This window comes from Chiloscyllium plagiosum, chromosome 34, assembly GCF_004010195.1.
Source record: "Chiloscyllium plagiosum isolate BGI_BamShark_2017 chromosome 34, ASM401019v2, whole genome shotgun sequence".
Taxonomy (NCBI): Eukaryota; Metazoa; Chordata; class Chondrichthyes; order Orectolobiformes; family Hemiscylliidae; genus Chiloscyllium; species Chiloscyllium plagiosum.
Genome location: NC_057743.1, coordinates 42996184 through 43015998, shown reverse-complemented (window position 1 = coordinate 43015998; position 19815 = coordinate 42996184). Strand labels below are relative to the sequence as shown.

The 19815-nt window shown below is 42.9% G+C and overlaps 1 protein-coding gene across 1 annotated transcript in view; it reads left to right on the top strand.

Annotated features, from left to right (window-relative positions):
- vwa5b1 (von Willebrand factor A domain containing 5B1) overlaps positions 1-19815 on the top strand; it is a 210734-nt gene that overhangs the window by 183285 nt on the left and 7634 nt on the right. Inside the window, exon 19 of the mRNA XM_043675431.1 lies at positions 8934-9008. Within this exon, the coding sequence (XP_043531366.1) occupies positions 8934-9008 (75 nt within the window). The remainder of the gene's footprint in view (positions 1-8933; positions 9009-19815) is intronic.

Sequence of the window (19815 nt, the reverse complement as noted above, 5' to 3'; positions counted from 1 at the left end):
CTTGTCGGACCTGCCCAGCTCCTTTTCCACCTATCCACTCCCCCCTCTCCTCCCTGACCTATCACCTTCATCTCCTTCCCCCCTGACCTATTGTACTCTATGCCACTCTCTCCCCACCCCCACCCTCCTCTAGCTTATCTCTCCACGCTTCAGGCTCTCTGCCTTTATTCCTGATGAAGGGCTTTTGCCCGAAACGTCGATTTTGCCTGTCCTCGGATGCTGCCTGAATTGCTGTGCTCTTCCAGCACCACTGATACAGAAAAATACTGCACAGGACATCCAGAACAGTGAAGAAACAATAAAGAAAGAAGTAACTGAATAAATAAGATGGTAAAGAAGGCATACCTATGCCTGACTTTATCAGTCAGAGCATTCAATGTAAAAGTTCACAAATTATATAAAACTTTAGTTAGGCCACCTTTGATCTATTGTATGCAGTTCTGGTAGTCACACTGTAAGAAAGATGTGCACAGTTTGGAGATAGTGCAAAAGAGGTTTACCAGGATGCTGTCTTGACTAGAGAGTATTTGCTACAAAGAAAGGTTTAGTTTCTTAAGGTTTTGGAAAATGATTGAATTGATATTACCTGCAAAGTGACAGACTCTCTTGATAAAAAAATTTCACTGTTCTTTAAACTCGAAACATCTCACTTAATCTGCTCTTGTGATCAACTGTTATATCATTTGACAAATTATATCAAACAATGCATTCTTAATGAAATGAAATAATTTAAAATTAAGCAGATTCCTGATATTGATAGAAAAACATTGCTGGGGAAATGACAGCACAGTAATTATCTTCTAGGAATAGTAATAGACAGGCCTCTAACTCTCCAAGACACGATTCAAATTTCAAGTCACTAATGGTGACCATGAAACTACACTCGAAAAACCCATCTGGTTCCTCAATGCCCTTTGGGAAGGAAACTTTTTTTATTAATTTGTGGTACACAGGTGTTGCTGGCTGGCTGCATTTTAGTGCATCTTGTAGATAGTACACACTGCTGCTACTGAGTGCCAGTGATGGATGGAGTGGATGCTTGTGGATGTGGTGCCAATCAAGCAGGTGTCAAGGTTCTTGAATGTTGTTAGAACTACAACAATCTCAGTAAATGGGGACCATCTTGACTTGAGCCTTCTAAATGTTGCACAGTTTCTGGGGGGGTTCAGGGTGTGAGTAACTCACCAGTGTTCCTCGCCTCTGACCTGCTCTTGTAACTACTATGTTTAAGTCCAGTGAGTTTCTGGACCATGGTAACCCGAAGAATGTTGATGGTTGGAGATTCAATGATGGTAACACCATTGAATGTTATGGGCCGGTGGTTAGACTGTATTTTCTTGGATATGGTAATTGCCTAGCATTTGGGTGGCATAAATGTTACTTGCTACTTGTTGGCCAAAGTCTGATATTGTCCAGATCTTGTTGCATTTGAACATGGACTGCTTCAGTACCTGAGGAGTTGCAAATGGTACTGAACATTTTGCAATCATCAATAAATATCCCGACTTCTGACTTTATGAAGGACTAATGGGCATTGATGAAGCAGCTGAAGATGGTGGGGGCCTAGGCTACTACACTGAGGAACTCCTGCAAAGATGTCCTGGAGCTGAGATGGCTGACCTCCAACAACCAAAACCATCCTCCAAAGTGTCAGCTATGACTCCAACCAGCAGAAAGTTTTCTCTGATTCCCATAGATTCCAGTTTGGATCTGACTTCTTGATGCCACATTTGGTTGAATGCAGCCTTGATGTCAAGGGCTGGTACTCTCACCTCCCTTCTGGAATTCAGCTCTTTTGTCCATGTTTGAACCAAGGTTTATATGAAGAACTGAGTGGTCCTGGCAAAACCCAAACTGGGCATCACTGAGCAGGTTATTGCTGAGCAGGTGCTGCTTGATAGCACTGTTGATGACACCTTCCATCACTTTACTGATGATCAAGTGTTGACTGATGGGGCAGTAATTGGTAGAGTTGGATGTGTCCTGCTTTTGTGTACAAGACATACCTGGGCAACAGCAAATGATGCCACTGTTTAAAAAGGGCAGTAGACAAAAGATGGAGAACTATAGACAGATTAGTTTAACTTCTGTAGTGGGGAAGGTGCTTGAGTCTGTTATCAAGGAGGAAATAGCAAGGCATTTAGATAGAAATTGTCCCGTTGGGCAGATGCAGCATGGGTTCATGCTGAGCTAATCTACTGGAATTCTATGAAGACATTATGAGCATAGCGGACAATGGGGACCCAGTAGATGTGGTGTACCTAGATTTCCCAAAGGCCTTTGACAAGGTGCCACATAAGAGTCTGCTGCATAAGATAAAGATGCATGGCATTACAGGTAAAGTATTAGCATGGGTACAAGATTCGTTAGCTAACAGGAAGCAAAGAATGGGGATAAGTGAGTGTTATTATGGTCAGCAATCAGTAACTAGTGGTATGCCTCAGGGATTAGTGTTAGGACCACAATTATTCACAATTTTCATAGATGATTTGGAGTTGAGGACCACGTGTAGTGTATCAAAGTTTGGAGATGACACTAAAATGAATGGTAAAACAAAGTGTGCAGAGGACTGTGAAACTTTGCAGAGGAACATAGATATATTGAGTGAGTGGACAAAGGCCTGGCGGATGGAATACAATGTTACTAAATGTGAAGCCATCCATTTTGGTAGGAATATCAGTAAAAAGGACTATTACTTGAATTGTAAAAAGTTGCAGCATGCTACTATGCAGAGGGACCTGGGTGCCTTTGTGCATGAATCATAAAAGTTTGGTCTGCAGGTGCAACAGGTAATTAAGAAGGAAAATGGAATTTTGTCCTTCATTGCTAAAGGGATTGAGTTGAAAAGCAGGGAAGTTATGCTGCAGCTGTACAGGGTGCTGGTGAGGCCGCACCTGGAGTACAGCGTCCAGTTTAGGTCTTCTTACTTGAGAAAGGATGAACTGGCAGTGGAGGGGGTGGAGGAGGTTCATGAGGTTGATTCCAGAGTTGAGGGAATTGGCTTATGAGGAGAGACTGAGTAGACTGGGATTATATTCACTGGAATTTAGGAGAATGAGGGGGGATCTTATAAAAACATATAAAATTATGAAGGGAATAGACAAGATGGTTGTGGGGAGGATATTTCCACTGGCAGGTGAAACTAGGACAAGAGGGCATAGCCTCAAAATCAGGGAGAACAGGTTTAGGACTGAATTAAGAAGGAACTTTTTCACCCAGAGGGTTGTAAATCTATGGAATTCCCTGCCCAGGGAAGTAGTTGATGCTACTTCAGTAAACATTTTTAAAGCTAAAGTAGTTTTTATTGACAATAAAGGAATTAAGGGTTACGCTGTGAGGGTGGGTAAGTGGAGCTGAGGCCACAAAAAGATCAGCCATGATCTTATTGAATGGCGGAGCAGGCTCAAAGGGCCAGGCGGCCTACTCCTGCCCCCAGGTTCTTATGTTCTTATGTAATTTTCCACATTGTCAAGTAGATGCCATTGTTTAACTGGACTGGAAGAGCTTGGCTAGGGGAATGGCTAGTTCTGGAACACAAGTCTTCAGTCCTTTTGCCTGAATGTTGTCAGGGCACATAAACTTCACAGTATACAGTGTCTCCAACCATTTCTTGATATCACATGAAGTGAATTGAATTGGCTGAAGACTGGTATCTGTAATGCTGGGGACCACTGGAGAAGGCCAAGATGAATGATTTATTCAGCATTTCTGCCTGGAGTTTGCTGCAAATGCTTCAACCTTAACTTTTGCATTGATGTGTTGGTATCTTCCACCATAGACAATAGGGATATTTATGAAATCTCCTCTGCTGAATTGTTTAATTGTCCACTACCATTCACAACTCAATATGGCAGGATAGCAGAGCATTGGTTGTGGGTTTGCTTTGCTCTGTCTATCACTTGCTACTTACAGCATGCAAGCTTTCCTGTTTGGCTTCACCAGGTTGACACCTCATCTTCAGCAATGCCTCGTGCTGCTCTGAGCATGCCCTCCTGCACTCTCCAGTGAACCAGGGTTGATCCCCTGGTTTGGTGGCAATGGTTGAGTGGGGGAATATACCAGGCCATGAGGTTGCAGATTGTACAATTCTGCTGCTGTGTTGATGGCCCATAGCAGCTCATGGCTGTCCAATCTCGAGTTGCTAGGTCTTTTTGAAGTCTGTCTCATTTAGTGTGGTAACAGTGCCACGCAACATGATAGAGGTTATTCTCAATGTGAAGGTGGGACTTTGTCTCCGCAAAGACTGTGCAGTGGTCTCTCTTACCGATACTGTCAAGGACAGATACACCTGCAGCTGGCAGACTGGAAAGGATGAGGTCAGGTATGTTCTTTCCTCCTGTTGGATGGTTCATCACCTGCTGCAGACCCAGTCTAGCAGGTATGTCCTTTTGGACCCGACCAACTTGATTGGTAACTGCTGTTACTGAGCCATTCTTGGTGGTGGATAACAAAATCCCCCACCCAGAGTACATTTTGTACTCTTGCTACGCTCAGTGCTTGAGTATTGGTCATCATGGAAGAGTACTGACTTTCCCGATGATCAATAATGGTTCATGGTCATTAGTAGATTTTATTTCCAGATATTGTTTTTATTGAATTCAAATTCCACCATCTGCCATGGCAAGATTCAAACTTGGGTCCCCAGAACATTTGCTGAGTGTCTGGATTAATAGTCTAGCAATGATACAACAAGGTTATCACGTCCACTGCCCTTACCTGGTCTGGCCTACATGTGACTCCAGACCCACAGCAATATTTGCCTCCTAACTGCCCTGTGAAGTGGTCTAGCTAGTCACTCTGTTGTACTCATGAAGATAGTTCATTACCACCTTCTCTTGGACAACTAAGATGTACATTAGATGCTGCCAGTAGCGCCCACATCCTGTGAACAGAGGGATACCTTGGAGTAGGTCAGTAACAACATTTCTTGCCATCAGAGAGATCCAGCTCATGCTGGGATGGTAAGTGACTGGGATCAGAACTTTGTGGTGGAGAAACTGCTGGGTGTGTGGGAGGCTAAACCGAAGACAGGGGAGAGGTATAGGATTGGGCAATTGGAAGAACTCTCATTGGACTGGTTCCTAGAGACTTCATCCCACAACCTCTCCTCTCCAGTTATTCTGCTCAGTCAAAATTACCTTTTCCCAAGTCTTGTTGCTGAGGAATCAAAGTATTTAAAGGATAAGAAAAAGATACAATTTGTTTAGTGCGTCTTTCACCTTAAACTTACCGAGATTTAACCATTAATCCCGAAGGAGATGAGGGCCAGAGTTCTTGTTGAAGGAGATGACAGCCTGGGGTAAGGGAAAGCCAATTTTTCCCAATTTGAGAATATATATTAAATAGATTTTATATATATATATATATATATATCTGGGTGGGTCATTTAACAGGTATAGCAATGTGAAATGAATCGTGAGGCAGCGAATCACATTTCTTTGTGATATTTGGGACAATCACTTAACAAATTAACAATGGTCTGGCTTCAGCCGTCCAAAATGCATTAATCTATTTTGATGAAAGACATTAGCTGTCAGCAGATTCTCTTCTTTTGCATGTTTGTGCACTCAAACTAGCAAAAAAGTGAGAGTGAGATCACTGTCTCATGGAAGAAGTCACCATCAGTAGATTGTCCAAAAGAAATCACTTAAAAATAGCTCACAGATAGATCGCAGACATAACCTTGATGCTTTTTAATGTGTTTTCCAGGCAGAATATTAAATCACAGGTATCTGGAAGCAATGCTGCACTTTGCAGTGGCAGGATTAGCGCTCTTTATTGCCTGGTTGGGAGTCTAGTATAAAATTATTTTAAGGAAATAAGTTACAAATTAGGGGTGTGGCACTTTGATTGAAGATGTGGATAAATTGTTTTACTCAGAGGGCTGTGAATGTTTGGAATTCTTTGCCACAGAGGGCTGTGTAACCTCAGTTTTGATTGTGTATATGGTAGAGATCAATAAATTTCTGAATACACTGGAGAATTGTGTACTGTTAGTTGGGGAGCTGCAGACACAGTGACTAGATGTCTGCTCAGTCATGTCCAAGGGCTGCTCATTAAACTGGATCAAAGTCCCGAGGGGGTGGGGGTGCCCATTCATTGACAATGAAGGAACCACAATGTTTTTCCCAGTCAAATGGTGAGTGGCTTGGAGGGGAACTTGCAGGAGGTGGTGTTCCCATGTGTCTGCTGCCCTTGTCTTTCTAGATGGTAGTGATCATGGGTTTGGAAGATATTATTAAAGGAGCCTTAGTGAATTTTTGCAGTACATCTTGTCATTAGTACACACTGCTGCTACTGAACATTAGTGGAGGAAGGAGTGGATGTTTGTGGATGGGGTACCAATTATGTGGACTGCTTTGTCCTGAATGGTGTCTGTCTTGAGTGTTGTTGGGGCTGCACCCATCCAGGCAAGTGAGGAGTAATCCATCATACTCCTGAATTGTGCCTTGTAGATGAAGGAAGCTCACTTAAGGTTGAGGAGGCAAGGATCAGACAGGGCTTTTGAGGGTTACAAGGTAGCCAGGAAGGAACTAAAGAATGGACTTAGGAGAGCTAGAAGGCGCATGAAACACTTTAGCAGGTAGCATTAAGGAAATCCCTAAGGCGTTCTACACTTATGTGAGGAACAAGAGGATGGCCAAAGTGAGATTAGGGTGGATCTGGGATAGTGGAGGGAACTTGCTCCTGGAGTCGGAGGAAGCAAAGAAGGTCCTTAATGAATACGTTGCTTTAGTATTAACTGCTGAAAGGGACCTTGATGTTTCTGAGGACAATGTGAAACAGACTTGATATGCTAGAACAGGTTGATATTAAGGAGGATGTGCTGAAAATTTTGAAAAGCGTAAGGATAAATAAATACCCTGCGCCAGATGTGATATACCCTAGGTTACTACAGGAAGCAAGGGAAGATATTGCTGTTCCTTTGGCAATGACCTTTGCATCCTCACTGTCCACTGGGGTAGTGCCAGATGATTGGTGGGTGGCAAATGTTATCCCCTTGTTCAAGAAAGGGAATAAGGATAATCTTGGGAATTACAGACTAGTTAGTCTTATGTCTGTGGTGTGCAATATGTTGGAGAGGATTCTGAGAGAATGGATTTATTATTACTTGGAAAACCATAGTTTGATTAGAGATAGTCAACATGACTTTGTGAGGGGCTGGTCATGCCTCACAAACCTTATTGATTTTTTTGCGAATGTGATGAAACATTTTGATAAAGGTAGAGTAGTGGATGGTGCTGTACGTGGATTGCAGCAAGACATTTGATAATGTTCCCCATGGTAGACTCATTCAGAAAGTAAAGAGGCATGGGATACAGGGAAACCTGTCAGTCTGCATACAGAATTGGTTGGCCCATAGATGACAGAGGGTGGTAGTTGAATGAAAGTATTCAGCCTGGAGCTCGATGACCAGTTGTGTTCCACAGGGATTGGTTCTGGGACCACTGCTCTTTGTGATTTTTATTAATGACTTGGATGAGGAAATGGAAGGGTGGGTTAGTAAGTTTGCCGATGGCGCAAAGTTTGGTGGAGAGTAGATAGTGTGGAGGCTTGTTGTATATTGCAACAGGACATTGACAGGATGCAGAACTGGGCTGATAAGTGGCAGATGGAGTTCAACCTGGAAAAGTTGAAGTCATTCACTTTGGAAGGTCGAATTTGAATGCAGAATATGGGGCTAAAGGCAGGATTCTTGGCAGTGTGGAGAAACAAAGGGATCTTGGGATCCATATCCATAGATCGCTCAAAGTTGCAACCTCAGTTGATCAGGTTGATTGCAGGCTTATGGTGTGTTGGCGTTCATTAGCAGGGGGATTGAATGGAAGAGCCGTGAGGTTATGTTGCAGCTCTATAGAGCCCTGGTTAGACCACACGTGGAATATTGTGTTCAGTTCTGGTTGCCTCATTATAGGAAGGATGTGGAAGCTTTAGAGAGGGTGCAGAGGAGATTTACCAGGATGCTGCCTGGACTGGAGGCATGTCTTATGAAGAAAGGTTGAGGAAGCTAGGGCTTTCCTCATTGGAGTGAAGAAGGATGAGAGGTAACTCGATAGAGGTGTATAAGGTGATGAGAGACATAGATAGAGTGGATGACCAGACACTTTTTCCCAGGGTGGAAATGGCTATAATTTTAAGGTGATTGGAGGATGGTTTAGGGAAGATGTCAAAGGTCAGTTCTTTACACAGAGTGTGGTAAGTGTGTGAGGAATGCACTGTCAGCAGCGGTAGTAGAGTCAGAGACATTAGGGACATTTAAGCAACTCTTGGATAGGCACATGGAAGTTAGTACAATGAAAGGTGTGTAAGTTAGTCTGATCTTAGAGTAGGATAGAAGACCGGCACAGCATTGAGGGCTGAAGGGCCTGTACTGTGCTGTACTGTTTCATGTTGTATGATGGACAGGCTTTGGGGAGATAGGAGATGAGTCACATAATTTATAGCCTCTGATGTGCTGTTATAGCCACTGTATTTGTATGGTTAGTCAGTTCAGTTTCTGTTCGATGGTAACCCCCAGGATATTTATAGTGGAGGATCAGTGATAGTATTGACAAGGAATAATGGTTAGATTCACTCCAGTTGGAAGTGGTTGTTGCCTGGCACTTTTGTGATACACATGTTTCTTGGAATTTATCAGCCCAAGCCTAGGCATTGTTCAGGTCTTATTGGATTTGGAAATGGACTGATTCAATATCTAATGATTTGTGAACAAAGCTGAACATTGTGTAAGCATCAGCAAACATCCCAAGGACACTAACTTGAGAGATGTCCTGGAGCTGAAATGATTGACCTCCAACAACCACAACGACTCACTTTCGCAAGATCACTCTGAATTGACTGTGTCCACTGAATCATTACCAAGTCCACATAATTCTTTTGACTAATGCTTCTGAACATTTTAACTTATAAAACTGTTTTTGTATGTTTTTCAGCAATGGAGAACTGTAGTCAATCCCCTTGTAGTAGCTCACCCTCTTCAGGATGGGAGAGATACAGCTTCACCGATGGTAAGGCCAAGAAATTTCTTGAATGAATACTTACTGACCTAGTAGAACATAGAATGTTACAGTGCAGTACAGGCCCTTCGGCCCTCGATGTTGCACCAAGTTGTGAAATCAACCTGAAGCCCATCCAATCTAAACTATTCCATTTTCATCCATATGTTTATTCAATGACCATTTGAATTCCCTTAAAGTTGGCGAGTCTACCACTGTTGCAGGCAGGGCATTCCATGCACCTACTATTCTCTGAGTAAAGAAACATCTTCTGACATCCGTCCTATATCTATCACCCGTCAAGTTAAACCATCCGAGGAAAAAGGTTCTCACTATCCACCCTATCTAACCCTCTGATTATCCTAAATGTCTCAATTAAGTCACCTCTCAACTTCCTTCTCTCACACAAAAACAGCCTCAAGTCTCTCAGCCTTTCCTCATAAGACCTTCCCCCCCCATACCAGACAACATCCTAGTAAATCTCCTTTGCACTCTTTCCAAAGCTTCCACATCCTTCCTGTAATGCAGTGACCAGAACTGTACACAATACTCCAAGTGCGGCCGCATCAGAGTTTTGTACAGCTACAACATGATCCCATGGTCCTGTTAAAGGGATTAATTTCTGATTCAATTCCTTTCAGGCAAATATAATTTTTGTCCCTATTCTTTCATGGGATGTGAGCATCATTGAAAAGTCCTTGAACTAATTAACTTGCCTGGCCTCTTCAGCAGGCAATAAAGAGTCTACCATATTACTGACAGTCTGGATTCATATGTAAACCTGACAGTGTAAAGATGGTAGATTTCCTTCTTTTGTTAAGATTAGTAAAGAAACAATTGGGTAATTATAAAAATTGATGATAGTTCAATGGTTACCATTAAGACTAGCTTTTATTTCTATATTTATTAATTGAATTCAAATTCTATCAGCTGTCAGGTGAACCCTTACCCCCACAGCATTTGTAGTGGATCTCTGCAATACTAATCCATTAACATCACCCTGACAGTCAAAAATTGATTATATTTCAGGGAGAGAGAAAACAATAGGACAAATATTGCTATAGAGAACTATAGAGAGTGGAGCTAGCTGACAGCCAGCTCAGACATGACAGCACAAAGAGTCTCTCTTTGCTGTTACTATTCTCTGATTCTCTTTTTCTTCCTAATGCTGCCAAATCGTCAAATATTTTCACCTTCTCAATCATGTTTTAGATTTACAGCATCCCTTGTATTGTGTCAGTATAAATGCAATTTAGACAAGCAATAGTCATAGTTTGGATCTGGGCCATGGTGCTGAAATTTCCAAGACTTTGACCAATGAGAATAATTAGAAAATATCCTCCTTGGTGCTAAGGGAAATGCAGAACAGTCTTTTACTGTAACTTGTCCCAACAGATTGAAATTTAAAGAGTTTGGACCTGGTATTACCACAGAATAATACAATCTACCTATCTCTCAGCCAGGGTACTTGGTTTAAAGTGTGCCCATTGCTCTCAATGTGGTCTCCTCGACATTGGGGAGACAGGATGCCAACTCGCGGAATGTTTCAGAGAACATGTCTGAGACACACACACTAAACAATCCCACTGACCTGCCGACCACTTCAACTCCCTCTCCCACTCTGCCAAGGACATGCAAGTCTTGGGCCGCCTCCACCGCCAAATCAAAGCTACCCGACGCCTGGAGGAAGAACTTCTCATCTTCCACCTGGGGATCCTCCAACCACATGGAGCTAATGTCGATTTCACCAGTCTCCTCATTTCCCCTCCCCCAACCTCATCCCAGATTCAACTCTCCAACACGGCACCGCCCTCTTGAACTGTCCGATGTGTCCATCTTCCTTGCCACCTATCCGTTCCACCCTCCACTCTGACCTATGACCCCCTACCTGCATCCATCTATTGCCTTCCAAGCCACCTTTCCCCCAGCCCTACATTCCCCTATTTATTTCTCAACACACACACACACACACATTCCTGATGAAGAGCTTATACCCGAGCTGTTGACCCTTCTGCTCCTCGGCTGGACTTTTCCAGCTCCACACTCCACACTGCAGTCTTCACTTTCTCCTTCAAGCACCACCAGTTCTAGAAGTGTGAGATAACATCTTTGAACAAGGTGATTAGGAAATTTCAGCATTTAACATAGAGAGAAAACAGATTCAATGTTTCACTCCAGTGACCCTTCTTCAGAGAAGTCACTGGATTCAGTAAAAAAAAACTTCGCTCTCTCTCTCTCTCTCTCTCTCTCCATAGATGCTCCAAATCTGCTGAGTTTCACCAGCAATTTCCACTTTTGTTTCAGATTTCCAGCATCTGCATATCTTTGCTTTTCCCGTGACATTTAAACAAAAAGAACAAAGAACAAAGAAAATTTACAGCCCAGGAACGGGCCCTTCTGCCCTCCAAGCCTAAGCCGATCCAAATGTACTGTCTAAACCTGTCGATCAATTCCTAAGCATCTGTATCCCTCTGCTCCCCACCTACTCATGCATCTGTCCAGACACATCTTAAATGTATCAACCGTACCTGCCTCTATCACCTCTGCTGTGAAGTACTTGCCGCGTGTATCCCCCTTAAACTTTCCACCTCTCACCTTGAAAGCCTGACCTCTCGTTATTGAATCCTTCACCCTGGGAAAAAACTTGTGTCTATCCACCCTGTCTATACCCTTCATGATTTTGTAAATCTCAATCAGATCGCCCCCTCAATCTCCTTTTTTCTAGTGAAAATAAACCTAACCTACTCAACCTCTCTTCATAGCTAGCACCTTCCATACCAGGCAACATCTTCATAAAACTCTGCACCCTCTCCAAAGTGTCACGTCCTTTTGGTAATGTGGCCACCAGAAATGTAGACAGTATTCTAAATATGACGGAACAAATGTCTTGCACAATTTTAACATGACTTGCCAGCTCTTATACTCAATACCCCGCCCAGTGAAGGCAAGCATACTATATGCCTTCTTGACCACTCTATCCACCTGTGCAGCAACCTTCAGAGTAAAATGGATCTGTACTCCCAGATCTCTCTGCCATCAACTTTTCCCAAGGCTCTTCCGTTCATTGTATAATTCACTCTAGAATTAGTCTTGCCTAAATGCATCACCTCACATTTGTCTGGATTGAAATCCATCTGCCACTTTTCCGCCCAACTCTCCAGTCTATCTATATCCTCCTGTATTCTCTGACAGTCCCTTATGCTTTCTGCTACTCCACCAATCTTCGTGTCATCTGCAAACTTGCTGATCATACCAACAGTGCCCTCTTCCAGATCATTTATGTATATTACAAACACTGACCCCTGTGGAACACCACCGGTCACCTTTCTCCATTTCGAGAAACTCACTTCAATGACTACTCTCTGTCTCCTGTTGCTCAACCAGTTCTTTATCCACCTAGCTAGAATACCCTGCACACCATATGACTTCACTTTTTCCATTAGTCTACCAAGGGGAACCTTATCAAACGCCTTACTAATGTACATGTATATGACATCAACAGCCCTTCCTTCATCTATCAACTTGGTCACTTCCTCGAAGAACTGTATTAAGTTGGTAAGGCATAATATCTCCTGCACAAAACCATGTTGCCTATCACTGATAAGCCCATTCTTTTCTAAATATAAATAGATCCTATCCCTCAGTACTTTCTCCAGCATCTTTCCCACCACCGACGTCAGGCTCACTGGTCTGTAGTTACCCGGAATATCCCTACTATTCTTCTTGTACAGGGGGACAACATGAGCAGCCCTCTGGTCCCCCGGCACCTCACCTGTGTTTAAGGATGCCACAAAGATATCTGTTAGGGTCACAGCTATTTCCTCCCTCGCCTCCCTCAACAACCTGGGATAGATTCCATCCAGTCCTGGGGATTTGCCCACCTTAATAACCTCTAGCTTACCCAATACATCTTCCCTACTTATGTCAATGTGATCCAGACTAATCAAACTTCTATCTCTAATCCCAACAATTCACCATGTTCCTCTCCTCAGTGAACACTGATGCAAAGTAATCATTCAGAATCTCACCCATTCTCTCAGGTTTGACACACAACCTTCCTTCGCTATCCTGTAGTGGACCAATCCTTTCTCTAATTACTCAGGTGCTTCTTATATAAGAATAAAATGCTTTGGGATTCTCCTTAATTCTGCTCGCTGAAGCTATCTCATGACCCCTTTTAGCCCACTTGATTCCTCGTTGAAGACTGGTCCTTCTCTTCCAATATTCTTCCATGACCCATTCTGTTCTTAGCTGCCTAGACCATCCCTTTTCCTCTTCGCTAGTCGTACAATTTCTCCTGTCATCCACGGTTCATGAATTTGTATTTCCTATTCTTTGCTTTCAATGGGACATGCCTATTCTGCACTATCTTTAACCTATCTTTGAAAGCCTCCCATATCTCAAATGTGGACTTGCCTTCAAATAGCTGTGTCCAATCCACATTTCCCAGCTCCTGCCTAATACATTTCCCAGCTCCTGCCTAATTTTGATATAATTGGCCTTGGCCCAGTTTAATACTCTTCCCTTGGGACCACTCTCATCTTTATCTACGAGTATTCTAAAACTTACAGAATTGTGGTCACTGTTCCCAAAGAAATCCCCCACTGCAACTTCTACCACCTGGCCTGGCTCGTTCCCCAACACCAGGTCCAATATGGCCCCTTACCTCATCGGACTATTGACATACATTTGATCTTACTGTAGATCAGATTTCAGTTATTTTTGAATACTGAATTTAAACCACCCTCAACAAACGGCAGTTTCATAACTTCCAATAGGATGCAGCCGTTTATTTCTAATCTTCAGCATTTCTGTGTTTTGTTCATAGTTTATTTCACATAAATTCCTTACCTAATAATTTGTAGCATAAAAAATACCACTGAGGTTAGTGGAAACCGGAGACATCCTCCACCCCAAAGGGACTTTAGTGTTTCAAAGTCTGCATTTATTAGCTATCCCTGATTGTCTGTGAACTAATTGGTTTCCTTGGTCATTGAAGAGAGCATTTAAAAGTCAACTACATTATTGTCGATCAGAAATGAGTAAAGGTAGCGGGTTTTTAATGGCAATTGATGGTAGTTTGATAGCTACTGTTACTGACACTATCGTTATGTTTATATTCCAAATTGATTACATTCAAACTGCACCAGTTACCATCGTGAGAATTGAACCCATATCCCCAGAGCTTTAACAAAAATGGAAGTTTCTGGAAAATCTAAGCAAGTCTGGCAATACGCATGGAGAGAAATGAGAGTTCACATTTCAGGTCCGGTTAGCCTTGAAGAAGAAGATTGAGATTTTCCAGCAAATTCTGTTTTTGTTAAAATTCTCGGGACATGGGTTCAATTCCCACCAGCCTGAGTCATTGAGTTACTAGTCCAGTGACGCTACCAATATAGTCCCATCTCCCATAAATCAAATGCTGTTTGACTTGAACGGGAGCCTCCAGGCAGTCGCATTTCAATGTGACCTCTACAGAGGTCAAGCGTTTGGATGGCTTTCTGAGCTTTGTCTCCGACATGCTGCTTCTGCTGTATAGTAATTGTGAGCTGCTATTTCACCAGGTTAACACCTCATTTTCAGGTGTACCTGGTGCTGCTCCTGACATAGCCTCCATCCCCTGGGAATGGTTGAGTGGGGGTTCTGCTGGGCCATGAGATTATACATTATGTTGGAGTTCAATTCTGCTGCTGCTGATGGCCCACAGCACCTCATGGATGCCCAGACTTGAGTTACTAAATCTCTTTGAATCAAAACTAAAATCAAAATGCTAAAACTAATCTTGACCTTCCACCAGAACTCTTTTGAATCAATCCCTTTCTTTCAGGGATAATACTATAAATCACAATGGAGAGTCCCTTCAGTGGGAAAGTGGGAGCTTTGTTTCCATTAGAGGATTGTGTGATGGTCACTCTTACTCACACTGTTAAGGACAGATATGTCAGTGATAGGTGGATTGGGAAGGCCAAGGTAAAGCTGATGGTTGTTTACCTCTCAACCTGCTGCAGCTTTGATGGATAGAAGTAGCCAGCCAGCTTTGTCACTAGTGGTGCCACCAAACTACTCTCAGTGGTGGCCTTTGAAGCACCCTATCTAGAATATCTTCTCTACCTTACTATTGCTTTAATCCTGTTTGTAATGTTAACATTTAGAAAGAAATTCAAACTTAAAGCACTTAACTGATCGAATTACAGGAATTCATGCTTTAAATTGCTGATTTCACATTTCTGATGGACAGGTAGGACATGGACTGCTCTGCCCCAGAAGGCAGTGGAGGCCAAGTCTCTGGATACTTTCAAGAAAGAGATGGATAGAGCTCTTAAAGATAGTGGAATCAAGGGTTATGGGGATAAGGAAGGCACAGGATACTGATTGTGGATGATTAACCATGACCATAATGTATGGTGGTGCTGGCTCAAAGGGCTGAATTGCCTTCTCCTGCATCTATTGTCTATTGTCTATTGACAGTTCAAGAGGGTGGTGCTGAGTTGGAAGGTTAGATCTGGGATGAGGTGGGGGAGGAGGGGGTTGGAGAAACTGGTGAAATCCACATTGATTTCATGTGGGTGGAGGGTCCCAAGGCTGAAGATGAGGGGGTTTTCTTCCAGACATTGGGTGGCTAGAGTTTGGGGATGGAGGAGGTCCAAGACTTGTATATACTTGGTGGAGTGGAAGGGGGAGTTAAAGTGTTTAGCCACAGGGTGGTGGGGCTGTTTAGCGTGTGTGTCCCAGAGATGTTCTCTGAAATGTTCCTCAAGTTGGCGTCCTGTCTCCCTCATGTAGAGGATACCACACCAAAAACAACAAACACAGTAGGTGACATGTGTGAAAGTACAGGTAAATCTCTGCTGGATGTGGAAGGATCCTTTGGGGCCTTAGATAGAGGTGAGGAGGGAGGTGTGGGTGCAGAGTTTTGCACTTCTTATGGTGGCAGGGAAAGGTGCCGGGAGTGGAGGGTGGTTTGGTGAGGGGTGTGGACATAACAATGGAGGCACAGAGGGAATGGTCTCCAGAATGCAGATAGAGGTAAGGAGGGTCCGTTTGTAGGTGCAGAAATGTTGGAGGATAATGCGATGTATCTGGTGGTTGATGGAGTGGAAGGTGAGGACCAGGGGGATGCTCTAAACACATGGGATCAATGTGGATTTCACCAATTTCCCCACTTGCCCTCCCCCACCTTATTCCAGATCCAACCTTCCAACTTGGTACCACCCTCTTGAACTGTTCTACCTATCCATTTTCATTCCCACCTATCAGCCCCACCCTCTGCTCTAACCTATCGTCTTCACCCCCCACCTTCATCTACCTATCGCATTCTCAGCTACCTTCCCCCCAGGCCCACCCCTGCTCCCATTTATCTCTCAGCCCCTTGGGCCACTGTCCACCCATTCCTGATGAAGGGCTTATGCCTGAAACGTCGACTCTCCTACTCCTCGGATGCTGCCTGACCTGATGTGCTTTTCCAGCACCATACACTTCGACTCTGATTTCCAGCATCTGCAGTCCTCACTTTCTCCTTTACATTTCTGATGCCTAGATTGATGCAGTTTTATTCTTTCCAGTTTTTTTAAACTGTTTGAGATAGCTCAGTTAGTTAGTTATGGTTTTCCACATAACATGTTTGCTTTTTTCCAGTTCATAAACCCAACTATTTGCTACAAGAATAAAGACACAAGGTTCATAGTTTAAATTTAAATAATTTTGCTGTTGTAAAATCAAAGACTATGAGTCCTAACAATTAAAATCTGTCTTAAATAATCAGTTATGTTAAAGCTATTAATAGTTTGAGGTGAACAGAAGTACTCAGTTACCTATAATTTAAACTGAACTCTTTTAAACACATTTCCTCAAGCACACGTTAAACTTACATCCTCAAGGCAGCTGTGTATTAAAAACTGAAAGACTAACTGTTTGGGCTGCGTGATCTTTCATAGATTTGAGTAAAGGTTGACATCACCTGGGCTTTTCACTCAGATCTGGCAAAGTTGTCTGTTTATGTCTCTTCCAGCAGTTGTACAATTGCAGGCTTCACTCAGTTAATCAGCGTCACCACTTTGGTTCAGTTTGGCTCTAATATCTATCAACTTTTTTAAGTTCATAAACCCTTTTAGCCAACACACTAAATTCCAACTTCTCTCTGTTTGAGAGAGATATTTTCTCTTCTATCATCCACATGGTCTAAAACCTAAAGATTAAACTATTTAAACCAGGAACCTGATAACCTGATACGTAACTTCTTTACCTCTTTTCCCGCATGTTTAACTCCCTGGGAAGGTTGGTCATATGATTGCTTAGTGGATTTTTTTTTCCCAGAGATGAAACACACAGGATAGGAGCAGAAGAGGCCATTCAGCCCTTCAAACCTGCTCTGCTACTCAATGAGATCACGGTTGAAATGCTTTTATTTCAATTCCACGGTCCCATCTATCCTGATAACCTTTGATTCACTGCCTAACAAGAATCTATCCCTACCTTAAAAAATACTCAATACCAACCCCTCCCGATGCAGTGCTTTAAAGTTGCACAACGCTCTGAGAGAGATTTCCCCTCACCTCTGTCCTAAAAGGCCAAGTTTGCAATTGTGCCTTCTAGTTCTGGAATGGCCCCAAGGGAAACATCTTTTTTCATGTCCAGCGCATCATGTGAGATGCTGGAGAAACCAGTTCTTAAAGGGATCATCACTCATGGATAAAATATAATTCTTCCTTCCCAAGAGCATACGTGCCATCACAAGAATGTATTGTGATCTACAGCATTGGCAGAAATGTCAAGTGGAAGATTCATTGTATCACAGAATTATTACAGCACAGTCATTATTGGCCCTTCAGCCCATTGTGTTTATCCTGGTCTATTGTCAGGTGGTATGGGTGGTGTATTACATGAATATAGGTAGTTCTTCTATTACTGGATGTAGGTTTGCTCACTGAGCTGGAAGGTTCACTTTCAGATGTTTCGTCACCCTACTAGGTAACATCTTCACTGAGCCTCCGGACGAAGCACTGCTGATGTTTCCTGCTTTCTATTTATATGTTTGGGTTTCCTTGGATTAGAGATGTCATTTCCTGTAGTGATATCATTTCCTAATGAGGCAGACTTGACTGGGGAATTTAAGATGAAGGAACCCCTAGTAAGCAGTGACCGTAATATGACAGAATTCACCATGCAGTTTGAAGTGGAGAACATGTAACTGTACTACAATTGAGTCAAGGTAACTACAAAGACATGAGGGAGGAGTTAGCCAGAGTTGATTGTAAAGGGAGCCTAGCAGGAAAGACTAGAAATGAGGGGTTTCTGGGATTAATTCAGGAGACACAGCATAAATTCATCCCAAGGAGTAAGAAACATACTAAGGGGATGACAAAGGAAGTCAGGGACAACATAAAATCAAAGGAGAAAGCATCTAATGTAGTAAAGATTAGTGGGAAGTCAGAGGATTGGGAAGTAAAAACCAGAAGAGGGTAATGATAAAAGCAAAGGAAAGTTTGGGGGGTGGGGAGGGGGGGAGGAGTGGAGAAGATGAAAAATCAGAGTAAACTAGCTGCTAATGTCAAAGAAGATTGCAAGAGTTTTTTAGGACATAAAAATGGTAAGAGAGACAAGAGTGGACACTGGCCTGTTGGAAAATGAGGTTGGAAAAGCAGTAATGTGGAACAAAGAAATGGAGGAGGAACTCAATACATACTTTGCATCAATTTTCACAGTGGAAGTTAGCAGCAGCATTCCAGAACTTCAAGAGAGTCAGGGGCAGAGGTGAGTGTATTGGTCATCAACAGGTGCCGAGGAAGCTGAAAGGCCTGAAGGTGGATGGTCTACATTCCAGAGTTCAGAAAGAGATAACTGAGAAGATTGTAGAGGCATTGGTGGTAGTCTTTCAGAAATCACTGGAGTCAGGGATAGTCTCAGAGAACTGGAAAATGGTTAATGTAGGGATTAAGAAGGGAGTGAGGCAGAATACAGGAAACTATGGGTCACTTAGCCTGACCTCAGTCAGTGGTGAAGTTTTAGAGTCCATTATGTGATGGTACTATGGCTTTAAGAGGTGTATTTTGTCCATTTTTTAATGAAGAGAGGTTAAGACAGAAATACCAAGCAGTTTGTTACAAACCAATAAAGTAAACAGTTTGTGATGCCTTGGGTCTTTTTTTAAAGTTGGAAAAATAGAAGCAGCCTGAACAGGTAGAATCAACTCCCACAGAAGCAGGGTTTTAATTTAGTTTTCAGCAATTGTTGGGGTTTTGAAGCTGCCATATGTCTCTCCTACCACAGTAAAATATTTGTTTTTTCTCTCTCTCTCTCTCTCTCCTGAACTGGAGAAACATTGCACGTGATACAATCTATTTTACTGAATTTGCCTTTGCCAAGGATGTGTTAATGGGATGTTACTATATTGAAACAGTTACTATTTAGTTGTTCACAGAATAATAGATTATTGAGGTTTTCCGATAGTGTTAAAGTTATACCAAATCCTCTTTCTTTTATTGATATTTTAGCTGTACAGAGGAACCTCGATTGTCCGAATGAGATGAGCCTACACTATTTTGTTCAGATAATTAATTATTCGGTTAATCGATTAAATGCCTTTCCTCTGGGGCTTGGAGTTTTTTAAGTCTTCTCCCTGTTCAGGAGATGAGGCAGCAGCACTCCGTGCGCGAAGCCCCCCCAACCCCATCCAACACCGCCCCCGCCCTGTCCAAGACCACCTGCCCACTGCCTCTCAACCTCGTCAAACACTGCCCCCTCCCCTCAATCTCATCCAACACCGCCCCTGCCCACCCCCAACATCGCCCACTGCCCACAGCCCCTCCAACACTGCCCCCCG